This window comes from Thermobia domestica, chromosome 16 (assembly GCF_964235325.1).
Source record: "Thermobia domestica chromosome 16, izTheDome1.hap1.1, whole genome shotgun sequence".
NCBI classification, from domain to species: domain Eukaryota; kingdom Metazoa; phylum Arthropoda; class Insecta; order Zygentoma; family Lepismatidae; genus Thermobia; species Thermobia domestica.
In genome coordinates this window covers 122,327,057-122,342,230 of record NC_137469.1, presented here as the reverse complement: position 1 = coordinate 122,342,230, position 15,174 = coordinate 122,327,057, and the positions used below count along the sequence as shown (strand labels likewise).

General features: G+C 38.1%; 1 protein-coding gene across 7 annotated transcripts in view; it reads left to right on the top strand.

Annotated features, from left to right (window-relative positions):
- LOC145673386 (structural maintenance of chromosomes protein 6-like) overlaps positions 1-15,174 on the top strand; it is a 172,166-nt gene that overhangs the window by 124,705 nt on the left and 32,287 nt on the right. For all 7 annotated transcript variants that reach the window (XM_081743042.1, XM_081743037.1, XM_081743041.1 and 4 more), the window contains 2 exons: positions 6,521-6,686; positions 11,499-11,612. In XM_081743042.1, coding sequence (XP_081599168.1) covers positions 6,521-6,686; positions 11,499-11,612 — 280 coding nt within the window. The remainder of the gene's footprint in view (positions 1-6,520; positions 6,687-11,498; positions 11,613-15,174) is intronic.

The window sequence follows — 15,174 nt, the reverse complement described above, 5'->3', positions numbered from 1 at the left end:
ACAGCCAAAAGTTACCTTCGGCACCAGTTTCTCTTCCTTTCTAAAGACCAGCAGATCACAAGGTACTCAGACAGTCAATTCTGCTACCCAGACTGACGTTGAGGTTCCCAGTGCGCCAGTCTCTTCCAAGGCGTCCCGTACCACTGCTTCTTCTGTGAACCCAGGACTATCCCGCACGAAGCACCGATCATCATCCGCTTCGCAGCCTAAGCTTCCATTGAATGATCATTCGCCTCCACGAATCGTTAAGCCAATTCCTGCTTCTCAGCCTCCTGCCGCTCCGGCAGCTGGCTCTATCTCGCCTGCCTCTAATTACTCCATAACCCAGTTTTTGAAGCAGTCAAACAGCCAGCCTCCTACCAAACCCCTCACTAAGAAGGAACGGAAAAAACAGCTCCAGGCTCAAGCTTCCAAGGCTGCCTCTCCCTTCTCCACAGCTTCTTCTACCAAGGCATCGAAGAAATCTTCACGCACCCAGTCTTCTAGCCCACCTGGGGCGAAGAAACAGAAGCATACGTCACGTAGTCCACCTAGTGATGACGAGTCTCTTATGGATGATATGGTGGAGGAGGAGCTCGATAATTTTACCCTTGTGGAAGGCCGTGAAAAAGGCAAGCGCAGTACCTCGCTTCTTGTTCTCGATGCTCGTTGAACATGTCTCTTCTTCAATGGAATTTAAATGGCTATTCCACTCACTACGAGGAATTTAAACAGTTATTGACATTGTTTCATATTCTGTCTTCAGGAAACGCATTTTACCTCTAATAGCAACTCAGTTCTCTCTGGTTACACTGTATATCGTCATGATCAGCTTACTGCAGGTCGTGCAGCAGGTGGTGTAGCAATTGGGGTCTCTGATGCTTACCCTTCTGCTCTCATCCATGTGAATAGTGCTTTCCAGCTTATAGCTGTTCGTGTCTTCTTAAGACAACCTGTTACTTTTTGTTGTATCTACCTCACGCGTCATGACGTCTTTACTGCTGTCGATCTTGAACAGATTGACCGACAGCTTCCATCCCCATTTCTGTTTGTGGGTGACTTTAACTCCTACCATGCACTGTGGGGCTCTCCTCGTACTGAGCCGCGAGGTCAAGTGATTGCCACTTTCCTTGACAACACAAACTCATTGCTCCTCAATGATGGCAGTCCCACACATTTTACTACTGCTACTGGTACCTACTCTCATTTGGACCTCTCCATTTGCAGTCCTCAACTTGGTGCCCATCTTACTTGGCACGTGCATGATGATCTCTGTGGCAGTGACCACTTTCCTATTCTTGTGCATGGTCTTCCGCTCATCCATTCTGTTCCGTTCACTGCCTACAATCTACGTCGAGCAGACTGGGATCATTTTCCGCCACTTTTCATTTCACTTTAGAACCTCGTTTTACTGTTGATGGTCATTGTGAGACTTTTCAGCAGAGTATCCTGGCAGCTGCACACGACTCTATTCCTATCTATGCTGGTTCCCGGTGTAAACGCACCGTTCCCTGGTGGTCTGAGGAGATTCGTGACGCTATTCTGGCCCGACGTCGAGCGCTACGTACTTTTCATCGTGCTCCTACAGCTGATAATTTGGCTCAATTTCGTCTTCTTCGTGCTCGAGCCCGCTATTTGATTAAGCAAGCTAAGCGTCATAGCTGGCGCACTTATGTTTCTTCTCTTACTGCTGGCAGCTCCATGACAGCAGTCTGGTCGCAAATTCGTCGTCTACAGGGACATGTTTCCTCCGTTGCGGTTCCATCCCTTATTATCGATGGTGTAATGGTCACTGATCAGGACAGAAATGCTGCTGCATTAGGTCGTCATTTTGCGGATGTATCCAGTTCTACTCACTACTCAGCTGGATTCCTCACTTATAAACAACGCACCGAACGTACGCCACTTCAGTTCCGCTCTGCAACCGCTGAAGCTTATAATCTGCCTTTTACTACTGCTGAACTTGCTGCTGTTTTGGATTCTACGAAGGGCACGGCACCTGGTCCTGATGGCATCTGGCTTGAAGACTCCTTCCCCGATGCCTGGCGTGAAGCATACATTATTCCTATTTTGAAGCCTGCTAAACCTGCCACGTCCAGTGGAAGCTACCGCCCGATCGCCTTGACTAGCTGTTTGTGTAAACTTTTGGAGAAGATGATCAATACCCGCTTAGTCTGGTTTCTTGAACACCATGGCCTCATTTCCAATCTTCAGTGTGGCTTTCGGCGCTTCCGTTCCACTACTGATCATTTGGCGCATCTTAAAGTGCTATTCAGGATGCATTTCGTTATCAAGAACATCTAATAGCCATCTTCTTTGACCTTGAAAAGGCCTTTGACACCGCTTGGCGATATGGCATATTGCGGCAACTCCATCTCTGGGGCTTACGTGGCTACTTGGCTCTCTTCATCCAGAATTTTCTCCAACAACGTTCTTTTAGAGTCAAGCTTGGAGCTACTCTTTCTGCTCCGTTTCCACAAGAGAATGGCGTTCCACAGGGTAGTGTGTTGAGTGTCACATTGTTTGCTGTTGTAGTGAACAGTGTGATGTCGCAGCTCTCCCCTTCTGTTCATGGTCTGCTTTATGTGGATGACTTTACTATCTACTGTCGCTCACGTGATCTCCGTACAGTTACTCGCCAGTTGCAGTTAGCGCTCAACCGCCTTCACCCATGGTCTACCACTACTGGTTTCAGCTTTTCTCTCACCAAAACACACTGCATACATTTTTGTCGCCTTCGTCACTGTGCCTATGATCCTGAGCTGTTCCTTGGCTGTTCTCGATTGTCCTATGTGGATCATGTTCGTTTTCTGGGCTTGGAGTTTGACCGACGACTTACCTGGGCTGTTCACGTTCGAGACCTGAAGTACCGCTGTCTCCGCTCCATGAACTTACTATGTTTGGTGTCCCATCTTTCGTGGGGTGCTGACCGTGTGGTGATGCTGCGTCTATATCGTAGCCTCATCCGCTCCCAATTGGATTATGGCTTTGTTGCATATGGTTCTGCTCGACCTTCCATCCTACGTCATCTGGATTCTGTTCATCATCTTGGCCTTCGTTTGGCGCTTGGAGCTTTCCGAACTAGCCCTATTCCTAGTCTCTATGTCGAGGCTCATGAACCATCTCTTTCCCACCGTCGGGACTGCCTGCTCCTGCGCTATTACATTCATATCCGTGCCGTTCCTGACCATCCTTCGGCCTTTGCCCTTGAGGCTGGTGCTCGCTATGACAGATATCAAGCACACCTACCTACTGCTACCCGGCCTTTTGGCATTCGTGCTATAGACCTCTATATTCGTGCTATATATGGGGCTTCTCTTGGACTCGATGTCCCTGCCATCTATCCATTGGGCCTCCTGCCCATTCCTCCATGGATAGTTCTTCCACCAGTTGTCAGCTTTCATCTAACGCAATTTAAGAAGTCTGTTACCAGCAATCAACAATTTTGTCAGGAGTTCTTCTCTTTTCTGGATGCGTACCGTACCTACGCTGTCTTCTACACGGATGGTTCGAAGCATGAAGATTCTGTTGGCTGTGCCTTCGTCACGGATGATCATAGCGCTGGCTTGAAGCTCCATCCTACTTCCACTGTGTTCACTGCTGAATTGGTTGCTATTCTGGAGACTCTGCATTATATTCGTCGACGCCATCTCCGACATGTTCTCCTGTGCTCTGACTCCAGCAGTGCTTTACATAGTCTCACGGATGTGTCAACTGTGCACCCTATAGTTCAGCAAATTCTACTCTCTTGCCATTCCTTACGACTTGCAGGTTGCGATGTCCAATTTTGTTGGGTGCCTGGCCATGCTGGTATTCCAGGGAACGAGCGTGCTGACCGTGTTGCCAAAGAAGCTGCCCTTACAGGACCTGAGTATCCGTCACCGCTCCCCAGCTCTGATATTCGCCCTGTAATCAACCGTCTTCTCCTTCAGCGCTGGCAGACAAACTGGGATGAGCACCTTCAGAATAAATTGCATGCTGTCAAGCCGCGACGGCCACGCGTTCTTGACCACCAAGACTGGAAGAACGACGATTGGCACGATTACGTATCGGGCACAGCCATCTGACCCATGGCTACCTGTTACGTCGTCAGAACCCGCCTTCCTGCACCCAGTGTGGTGCATTCCTGACCATCCGCCACCTTCTTGTGGAATGTGTTCCTCTTGCTCCTGAGCGAGCCCGCCTTGGCTTACCAGCTGATCTGTCTACCTTGCTTGGAGACGATGTCGAGATGATCCAGCAAGTTTTCACCTACTTGCAGCCTTTGCACGTCTTGCTTGATCTGTGAGTGCATTTCTCACATTTCTTTTAATTATTTTATTTCTGATTTTATCTACCGTTTGTGTTTTTTTCATGGTGGTTTTATGCTTGTCATAGCATTTCCTTGCTTTTATCTTCTTTACTGCACTGTCATATTCATTACTAATTATGGGCTGCCCCACGTGTGTGCACCTATTGCCGAGCTGCCCCGGCAGAGAAGATTAACATGCTGTTGTGTACTAACCCGTCTTTGTGTTTGTGTATCGAGTTTGCACATTTCTTGAATGCTATGACATTTTAATTCATAAATGACCGAACACCTTTTACGTACTCCAGACTTTGCTTTTACTTTATTATATCTGTGATACTATGCTTTTTTGTTCTTGGGTACTTCATTTTTCCTGTCAGAGAAGGGTGCAAAAGACCTCGATGTCGACGCGCCCATATAAACCCTTTCAATCAATCAATCTCCTGCGACCCAAATACATACCCTGTAGACATACCAGGTATCAGATTGGTGATCATAATGTTTTGGTTGGTCGGTTTTGGAACCTGCCGGATATTTTCTACAATAAGTAATACTTGTGTTGGGCTTGACACTTAAAATCTTATTAATACTCAAATGATGTGCCTGCACGTATTGTGAAAGGAAACACTTCACAGTATTTCTTCCAGTCCTATGAGGAGACTGAAAATTTATCATTCGACTTTTGTTTTCAGGGGCGCATGATGCTTGATATATATATATATATATATATATATATATATATATATTTACTTCCTCCGCCCCTTGCCTTTAACTATCTCATAAAATGTAAACGAGTTACTCTAAATATTTTCTTCGTGTCATATTTAACCCCTTAACATAAAAAAACTCGAATTTATTCGAGCTTTAAATTTTTACAAAAAGTAGAACCTTGAGTATATTCGGGCATCATCTTTCTTGAACTGTACAAAGGTTAAAAGCTCGAAAATAATGGTTTACCTACATTTTTGACGAGTATACTCTAAATTTTATTAAAGGAAGATTTTAAGGCTGCATATATCATTGTTGCATTCATTAAAAATTATTTCATTGTTGCCATTGGATTTGTTCCTTAGTGATTAGAATTTAGCAATAAAATTTTTTTATGAAAATTGAAACACTCTTTCAGAAATAATCACTATGTTAAGGGGGTTTAAGTAGATTATTTTGATTGTGTAAATAATGTTGAAAGCGACATATGAAGTATAAAAAATAAATTAATCTACATCTTTTAGACGCGAATGTAGTAAATGAAGGTTTTACAAATAGAGCAGGCCAAACAAAATTGTCCCATGTTTAGATTTTATATAACAATGTAAATGACTTACTTCGGCCGTGAACTGGGAGTATTTTCCAAATTTTCCAGAGATGGTGGAGACTATCTCCAAAGCGAATTTTTGTCCCTTAGTTCTTTATACTTTAGTCTATAGATTCAGGTGAATGGTAATGAAAGAATAAAGGGGGTAGAAGGAATCGAAACTCATCGAGAAAAGCTACGGGCACGAGTTGTCTATCATAAATTGGTGTGAACTGTGTTCATACCTACAAGACATTACATCAAGTTAGACACATTTGACGTTTAAAAAAATGGAACTTAAAAAAATTAATTTTCAGAATGTAAATTACATATTACTTGATGGGATAAAGGGCCTATCCAGTTTGCCATAAGGACCAGACTGAATAACGTAACGTTGCGTTCTAAGTGAGTCTGGAGATTCCAAACCCAGATGTGAGATATTTCAAGCACGTAACCTCCGCGTGGGGCGAACCTGGGTAATTCGCAGAAAATGCATATACTTTATCATTATTATTGATTTTACTCAAACAACTTGACTTTTGACAATGTTCTATCCATATTTACGTTACATGTTGCAATAGCTTTCAATTAGCTTTCAATTAGCCATCTCCTTATTATAGTTTTTGAAATATGTGATCGACTACTTTTTTTTTCATTGATTTTCCATTGACTTTATTGTTCATGTTTCGTGATTTCTCACTATATTCTATCCATTTTAGAACAATTTGCTTTTGGAATATAGAATCTATATAGTCTCTTCTACATTTGAGCTGAATTTCAGCCATCTCTCCCAAAGTCTGTTCACATCATTGAAACTGGATATAGGCCCTTCATTAATTTGTTTGTTTAGAGAGTATACCAAAATCAAAATCTATGGGATTTATGTAGCATAAGTCATTTTATTTCAGTAGCTATTATTATTATAATTACTAATCATTATTATAATTATTATTTTTAAGGGACCCTGAATCTATTAAAAGTGAGTTGCATCACATTAGAAAGTATTTGGAGCAGGTAGAACATGATGTGGGACCGAGAGAAACAGTTGGTCGCATTTTCCTCCAAAAGCAACAGAAATATGAAAAAATAGTAAAAGAAATTAAAACTCTTGAAGAAGGAATGCGGGTAAGGATATCGACTGATAGATGATCTATTAACCAATTAATTTCTTTTAAATTTTTATTTTTTATGTTATTGTATCAGGAATCTACAAATTTGGGAAGTCAGACAACGACAGATTTAGAGTTCTGACACCAGTGGACATTTAAGAATTTTCTGCTTTACTTACCTCTGAATTTGATCTCCAATTTCGTTTTCTTATAGCGTTGGATATGTAATATAATATGTAAGTAGTCTTCGTTGAGGTGTTGGCTCTGTTTGTGTAAATATCTGTTATGGACTTGGAAATATGGGACACGGTTGTTCTTCACTACAGTTAACAATCGCGTTTGCACTAAAACTTGTCCATAATTCGAATTCTGATTCGGTGTACTTGCATAATTTAGCATTGTCTTCTGGGCAATCTTGCTTATCATCCCTTCCACTGTTTTGTCTATTTCTTTTATTACCACTATTGTTCTCATTATACTCTGGGGGCCGAGTATTATTATTTTAATTGTATACTCTACAATTACTATAACTTCGCCTACGACCATAAAAATTTCGCGTACCTTTACTTCGCCGAAACTTTACTACGCACTCACTAGCACTACACAGACTGTCATTCACATCATCGAACTTCACTTCCACAAATGCGACAGTATTGCTAGTGCTAGTGCTAGTGCAAGACACAAAATGATCTTGTGTCTTCCACTTTTTTCAGTTCATTTACATCATCATTTATTTGTTTTAGTTCACAGGGTCACGGTGGCTCAGTGGTAGAGCGTTCACCTCTGTTGTACGGAGTCCTTGGTTCGTTCCCAGCTCGTGCCAAGTGAACTTTGTGGTGGACAAACATCGTGTGCGTGGGTTTTCTCCGGGCTCTTCCGTTTCCTCCCACTTTCTTTATTGCATTATTTCATTCATTTCTCATCCTCATCGTCTCCTTTAGCCTAGCCGGCATAAGCGTGGGACGTAAAACTTAAAAGATTTGATTTTTTAGTTTTGTTGTAGTTCGCTCTTAATACATTTAGTTTTATGCAAGTCGTTTGAAAGCTTTTCATTATCGGCATTTAATTATCTTTGCATAGCTAAAAGCAAAGTTCTCAAATCACCGTCACTACTTTTCACACCCATATTCACCGTCATTCACCATATATTCACTCACACATTCAAATAGAGAAATATTTTCCGAGTAGCGATAAATGTCCTGCCACACAAAAAGAGAAATAATAAAAAAAAATGAACTTCTCTAAAGTTACTGGTTCAGCAAGGTTAAAAGAATTCTTTTTCTAAGTAGGTTTGTGGCAACTTTAGATACAGAGGATAGGATTAACTCCACAACGAATATTTGTGTACTTGCCGTTACAACACAAAAATTGGGAACTTTCAGTAAGAACAAAGTCACTGGTTTTTCCAACACTTCCCGCACCAATTTTATAGAGATTTTTGAGTTAACGGTTTTTCAAGAAGCGGACACCTCCCTTGTGTATAAGATGATAAAGTTATACGTCTAATATGAAAGAATGGGCAAAGTGTGTGTGTTTTACCTGGAAAATTGTGCGGGTTACATAATGTTCGATAACCTTTGGGTTCCTTGATAAAGCCAAGAGAAAGAATGTTTCCAGGATAGTATACAAAATTCGCTTCTTTCTGTAGCGACAATCTAGAAGTGTGTTAAGGCACAATTCAGGGCGATGTAGAAAGTAGATATGTATGCGCTATTTTTCCAAAGCAACTTTCATATGTTGTTTCTATCTGTTACACAGTGTTACATAATTAAGAACACGAGATTATTTTTTCGCTACAAAGTCAGTTTTGGCACAGAAGTTTTTCATAGTCGTTAGTCTAGCGTCTGACCTTGGAAACACTTTCAAAAATTTCCAGTTCGGGTTGTCACCAGTGTGGCGCATAACTCAGTCAAGTATGGACTAGTATTGTGATACCCCTTCTCAGTTACAACGGTTTCATGTCAGAAGGGCGAAGACAGAAAGGCCCGAGTTAAAACGGCCACTCATCAATCAGGTACTGTCTACAAAATATTTTTCATCTAATAAGCATTTTTATACTTCTGAGGCTTTTCAGGCTATGTCTCAGGCCGTTTTGACGTGGGACCCTTTTGTCGCGGGTCCGTTTTGACTCGGGCCTTTTTGTCCGGGCCCTTCTGACGTGACACGGTTACAACAATAGAACATTAAGTGAATATCAATTCCTGTGCACGCTTAGGGAAAATCCTAACGTAAATATTTGATATGTTAACATAGGTTTATGGAGACAATTGCGTTTTTCGTTGCCGGTTTTTGAATAGCATAAGAAATTCTCTGGTATAAGAGAGTCCGTGGAAAATAACGAGAGTCGAGATCGAAGCAGATCTGTCAGAAAAACCAAAATCATTGACTGAGTTTGAAGTATCATTTAGAATGGGCAAAATGCCTCTGTCTTAGGATAATATAAGACCACAGATGGTCACATTTTTTTTTTTCCAAAAATGAAATTTTCAAAAGGCGAAAAATGAAAAATTTCGTTTTTGAGAATTGAAAAATAAAACAATTCTTTTCGGAAAATCAATGAACGAAACTAAGGATATTTTTTGAAATCAAGAAATCTTCGAGCAGGCGATGGATAAAACTTTAAGACATGAACTAAGACAAATGTTCATGAAAACGATAATGCAGGTGAATCTTTGGAGAAAAATTATGAATGAGCAGTTTTCCTTATCTGTTTATTTTATTTTATTTATTTATGACTTCTTTTTCATGGCTAAGTTAAGGCTCTGCAGCCTTTTCCAAGCACTTAACCACGTGCATACATTGTAATTTTTTTTATTTAAAAAAGGCATCAATACATAAAAATATTAACAATTACAAAAGAAAAGTACATATCAACCACATGAAAAGGAATATGCTAAAAAATGAAAATAATATACAAGAGAGAAAACAAAAAAGACGTTCATGTAGGAATATAATCTGGAATAAAAATAACATGAAGAAACATAAATTAAATAGCGGTACTACAAATATATATATATATATATATATATATATATATATATATATAAGCTGTATAGATTAGCATGGGATCCTAATTGAGTGGGTGTCTTCATACATGGGTAATTAATAGCCTACTAAGACGTCTCATGTGCTACTCGTATCCTTATTTCTGCTTAAAAGAAAGGTATTTATTTTATTTTATGTATTTATTTGGCAACTGTTGAAACATTGTGTATTAATTGAGGTAAACTGTTCCAGAGGCGTGTAGTACTTACTGTGAAAGAATTGGATTATGATTCAAAATTGTGACTGGTTTGGAGAGCAAAATGATCTTGTGTTTTCATTATGAAAGTCCGATAAATATAAAAATCTACGTGCTAGGTACGATGGTTTTGATGTAGTAAGTATTTTGCACAATAGGGTAAGGTTATATAAATTTCTTCTTTCTACTAACGTCAGCCATGATTATATATATATATAATGATGATAAATGTTCCCTGTAAGTTAAATTGAAAATAAATCTAATGCAAGCTCTTTGCAAGCGCTTTGATTGATTTTCGGAAAGATCAGAATAGTCAATAGTCAAGATGTGGAAACACATGTACCATGACCAGTTTGATGTTCAGAGATATTGGTAAGAAATCTCTCAGCCGATTTAATGTATGCAAGGCACCAAATGCTCTCTTACAAACTTCATTTATTTGATCTGGCCAGGAGAATTTTGATTTAGTATGACTCAAATTTTTGACAGTTGTAGAGAATGGAATTACAATATTGGACAATTTTATATTTGGGAGCTGATAGATATCAATAGAAGAGAGAATTCTTGGGTAGCCAATTAGATGCACCAGAAATTAAAACGAAATGCTATATCAGAAAGAGATAAGTTGTACACGTGGACCGAAATTTAATAGTATCTTTATTGCACTGATACCACGTGTTTTAATCGTAATGGCTATTTGAAAATGCCTTCGGTTACTCCCTTTTACTAGACACATAGTTTTAATGCTTACCTGTGACTGCATAGTTTAGTAACAATAAGAAGTTATTTTTGCAGGAAAAGTACTTGTACTACGGTATCAACATCAGCTTTTTCGATGTATATCTTCTTGGTCTAGTGAAAGAAACAGTTTCCTACGGAAAATAGCAGAACGACATTTGTTACATAAACTACCAATGCAGTTTGTTTCGCATTGCACTGGACAAATGTCTGCAGCATACTTACAAAACATGAGTCTTCAAGGAAAAGTTCTATATCAAAATATGAATTTTACGATAAAATAAAAATCTAAAACAGATTTTTTTGAAAAAAGGTCATCCCTATATCAGACCTCGTGAGGAGGAATAGAGAGACAGTTAGCCAAATAATAACAGGGGTTTTAGAAAAAGTAAAGCTGCATGCAGATTTCGTATCCATTCTTAAATGGAGGAGAGAAACTAGAAAGAGTGTTTCATTGCACCATTACACAGTTGTTCATGAGTTTTTTTTACCTCATAAAAGAATTTACGTGATACGACACTCTGTGTATTTGCCAGATACTCTTTCCTGTGATTACTTGCTTTGCCTCAAATTAAAACCACCACTGAAGGGTTGATTATCTCACTACACAGCAAGTAGTGATGGAACCTGGAAAACCATTACAGTCCAGGATTTCTAGAAGTCATTCCATGGCTTATAGTGGATCGTGCAAAGCTGTATGTGGACAAAGGAGATTCCTACTTGAAACAAACCGAGATAAGTTTTTTACAGACCCGGTCTTGTTTACTGAATAATTTACTTCCACATGGTTTTACATAGTTCATGAAATTTCAATATATACTTACTTTTTTTTTTTTTTTTTTTTTACAGAAACTGGAGTTTTTCATAGAAAGCAGAAAAAAGGTGTATTTTAACTTGCAGAGATTAATATCTGTAAGAGTACAGATAATATTCCGAGGACTTTTGTTTCATCGCAATTTTAAGGTAAGTACGTGTATAAAGCCTCCCAATAGTATGGCATACTTCATATTAAGATAGTATTTTAAAAAAAAAATAAAATAAAATAAAAAAATAATAAAAAATAAATAAAATTTTCCAGTTCACAGTGTTTAAATGGATGAGTAAAACTGCTTTATTCTTGTGTTTTTGGTACATTTTAAACTAGTATATAACGTACGGAAATCAGAGTAATTGGAATTTTCCCGTCCCCCCCCCTTCACCGCAAAAAAAAAAAAAATAAATAAAATAAATAAAACTTCTAAAAATATAATTCAAAACTTAGATTGATATAATAACCTTAATGTGATTATAATTGCTTTTCCGATCGTGTTCAGATTGGGTTAAATTACGTATTCATCAAGAGATCATTCCCCAAAAAATAGTTTAGGAATCATGCATAACGAATTTTGTTTGCGTTCGATCAAATCCGTTGTAGCAGTGTTCAACTGTAATCTAGGATGTAAAAATGAAAAGGATATTGTTTGTGATCGCATAACGGAAAACAACTAAACGTTTGAATTGAATTGTTGGATGTAGTGATAACGTACCTCGAAGTGGGTTTCTATCAAATTTCTTTGATTAAAATGCGTAGGGGGGGGGGGGGGTTCAAAAGTCTATACGGAAAATTGAGTATCTCACGATTCTGTCAAGTTAGGAAAATTAAACTTGGTATATTAAATCTCATTTAAAAAAAAGGACCGTGTGGCAGCGTTTGTGAGAGTTCCCTTTTTAAAGAAAGAGGGGGAGGGGATTTTCTATTATTGCTTTCTTTACATTGAAAGCGATGTTGCCTGTTGTTTGTGATTGCATCACAGGGAAACGGTTGAACAGTTTGAAATTTTTGAACATAGTACGTACCTTAGGCTTGATTTTTAGTCATATTACTTTGATTCAAGGGTGTATCCTAGGTGAGGGAGGTAGAGGGGTTCAAAATTTATATAAGATTTATATGTTACGAGCCCTCCAGGTTAGGAAGATAGAATTCGGTATTTAAACTGTGCTCCAGCGTTTGTGAAATTTTTCGGTTTAAGGGTAGAGAGGGTTTTCTATAATTCCTTTCTTCACATTGAAAACGATATTGCATGTTGTTTCTGATCGCATCACGGGGATCATAGTTCGAAATGAATTTTGGAACATAATATCTACCTTGAGCTGGATTCTTTGATTGATGGGTGCATCCTAATGTAAGTAGAGGTTGTTCAAAATTTCAGCCAAAACTACAGTAACTCGTGAACCTGTCAAGTTAGGCAGATAAAACTTGATATATAAAATCTCTTCATTAAAAATAAAGGGAAACGTCTCTCCCCGATTTTGAAAATTTCCGTTTTAAGGGGAGAAGGAAGGTTTTTATAAAATTTTCTTCTCTCCATTTAAGTCGACATTGCCTGTCGTTTGTGATCGCGTCATGGTGGAACGATTTAACAGCTTGAAATGAGATTTTGAATACTAATTAGTACATACCTCAAGGTGGGATTTTATCAGCTAACTTTGCTTCAAGGGCGTATCCTAGTGGAGAAAGGGCTTTAATTTTTTTTCCAAAAATAGAATATCTTATGCAGTTTGTATTACACTTTAAGTGATGTTTGTGTTCTAAGAGGTAGGGAAAGCTCAAGTATTTTTCATGAATCTAATTCTCCTCATCTAACAAACTGGCATTTCTCAGGTAGTCAGGAATAAAACGCAATGCAAGTACATTCCCTTTATTTTTGTAGTACATACTCGCGTATTAGTACAAATAATAAAATGTTTTTCTCCGCGTGTCAGATAATTACAAATCGAGAACGCTTCATTAAAAAAAAAAAAAAAAAAATCCTAAAACTTTACTTCTTCATTCTCAGTACTAACGACAATCAGATTGTGATACTCCCGAATTCTTCTGGCGTATTTGTTGGAGTATTTGACATATAGTATAATTATCATATGTACAAAGGCCCTTAATCGTAAATTGTATTGTAAGAAAGCAAATTTTTTAACTGAAAATTATTTTTTTTAAAAAAATCCAACATTTTAGGTCTTTCAAAAAAAAACTTTAGTTTTAAAAAATCCATTTAATAAAGCCGTTTATCTCTGGCTCCTAAACTAGAGGTACTATCCCATTATTTGCTCGTGTCTTTTGAGGGGAACTAAAAGAACCTTTAATCAGGACCGGTGCTTCCGGGATTTGAATCATGAGTGTAATAGCGGATTTTATTTCTGTAGTATATTATACTTCTTTGTTAATTTACAAAATACTATACTTGTTCCTTTCTAGAAATCGAAATATAAGCGAGTGTCAATTGTTGTACAAAGTGTGTTCAATGAAATTCAACGAAACGCGGATGTGGCTTCAGAGATTTCCTTGTGTGACCTTTTTTTTTATTTTTGTTATTTTTAAATGTAGTTCAATGTCTCACGATTATGCACGGAGGCTAAAGGAGACGGTGTTGATCAGATGGATGATGATAGTGGCATGATCGAAAGTGGGAGGAAACTGGAGAACCTCGAGAGAACTAATGCACATGGTGTTTGTCCATCACAAAACCCATTTGACAGGACCTTGGATCGAACCGTGAACTCGTCCCAGAGGGAATTCCATACTTCCGTGTGTACAATCGAACATAAATGCTTAAATGATATTTTAAGTAGGGATATGGCTTTAAATATAAGTACAAAATTTAATAAAATTCAATTTTCCCAATAAAACCCACTTTTTCCAATAGAACCCGATTTTATCCAATAAAACCTAGTTTTGCCCAATAAAACCCACTGAACTGGGTTTTATAAAAAAAAAAATAAAAAAATAAAAAAAAAACTTGACAGAAATTTTCACAACCCTGACGGAAGATACAATGATGATGGTAGTCTATAAATGGTAAGTCTTGTGTCGACCTATAAATATTATACTGTAAGCGAGGCTGCTGTTAATGCGTATGTTTTCGAAAAATAAAGTACAAAAAATAAAACGAATGAAAATTAGTAGGTGAAGAAACTTACGTGCATAAAAAGGAAAACAAAACATATTTACTTACATGTTTATTCTTTACCCGACAAAAGGTTCGTTTAGAGCCATAGGTAATTTTAACAACGCAGGACGACTTTTGAAAAGTTACAGAAACAAAACTCACTGATTCTGACTAATTTTAGGTCCCTGAATATGAATATGATATCCATTTTACTACATGAGCTCGCATTTTTGTGTAACGCATAGTTGCCAGATTTACCATAATAGGGAAAATGAACTATCATGGAGTGTACCGGCCAATGAGCTCTTTGCGTGCCGAAAGGGAATCAACTTCATTTCAACAGTTGGTCAAGAACGACATTCTGTTTTAAAAATTCTTAAAATTAATTTATTGAATCAAACCAATTAAAAAACTATATATTCTGTTTGTGTATTAGCACTAAAAAACTATATATATTCTGTTAGTGTAGGCCTATTAGCATGTACACTCATGTCCAAAATTATTGTCGCATGTCTATAAATATGTTTTTGTAGGAGTATAATTTGATAACTAATTCGCCCGGTATTTCTTATAGTGTTAGTATGTGTATAATCGCCAAAGACATG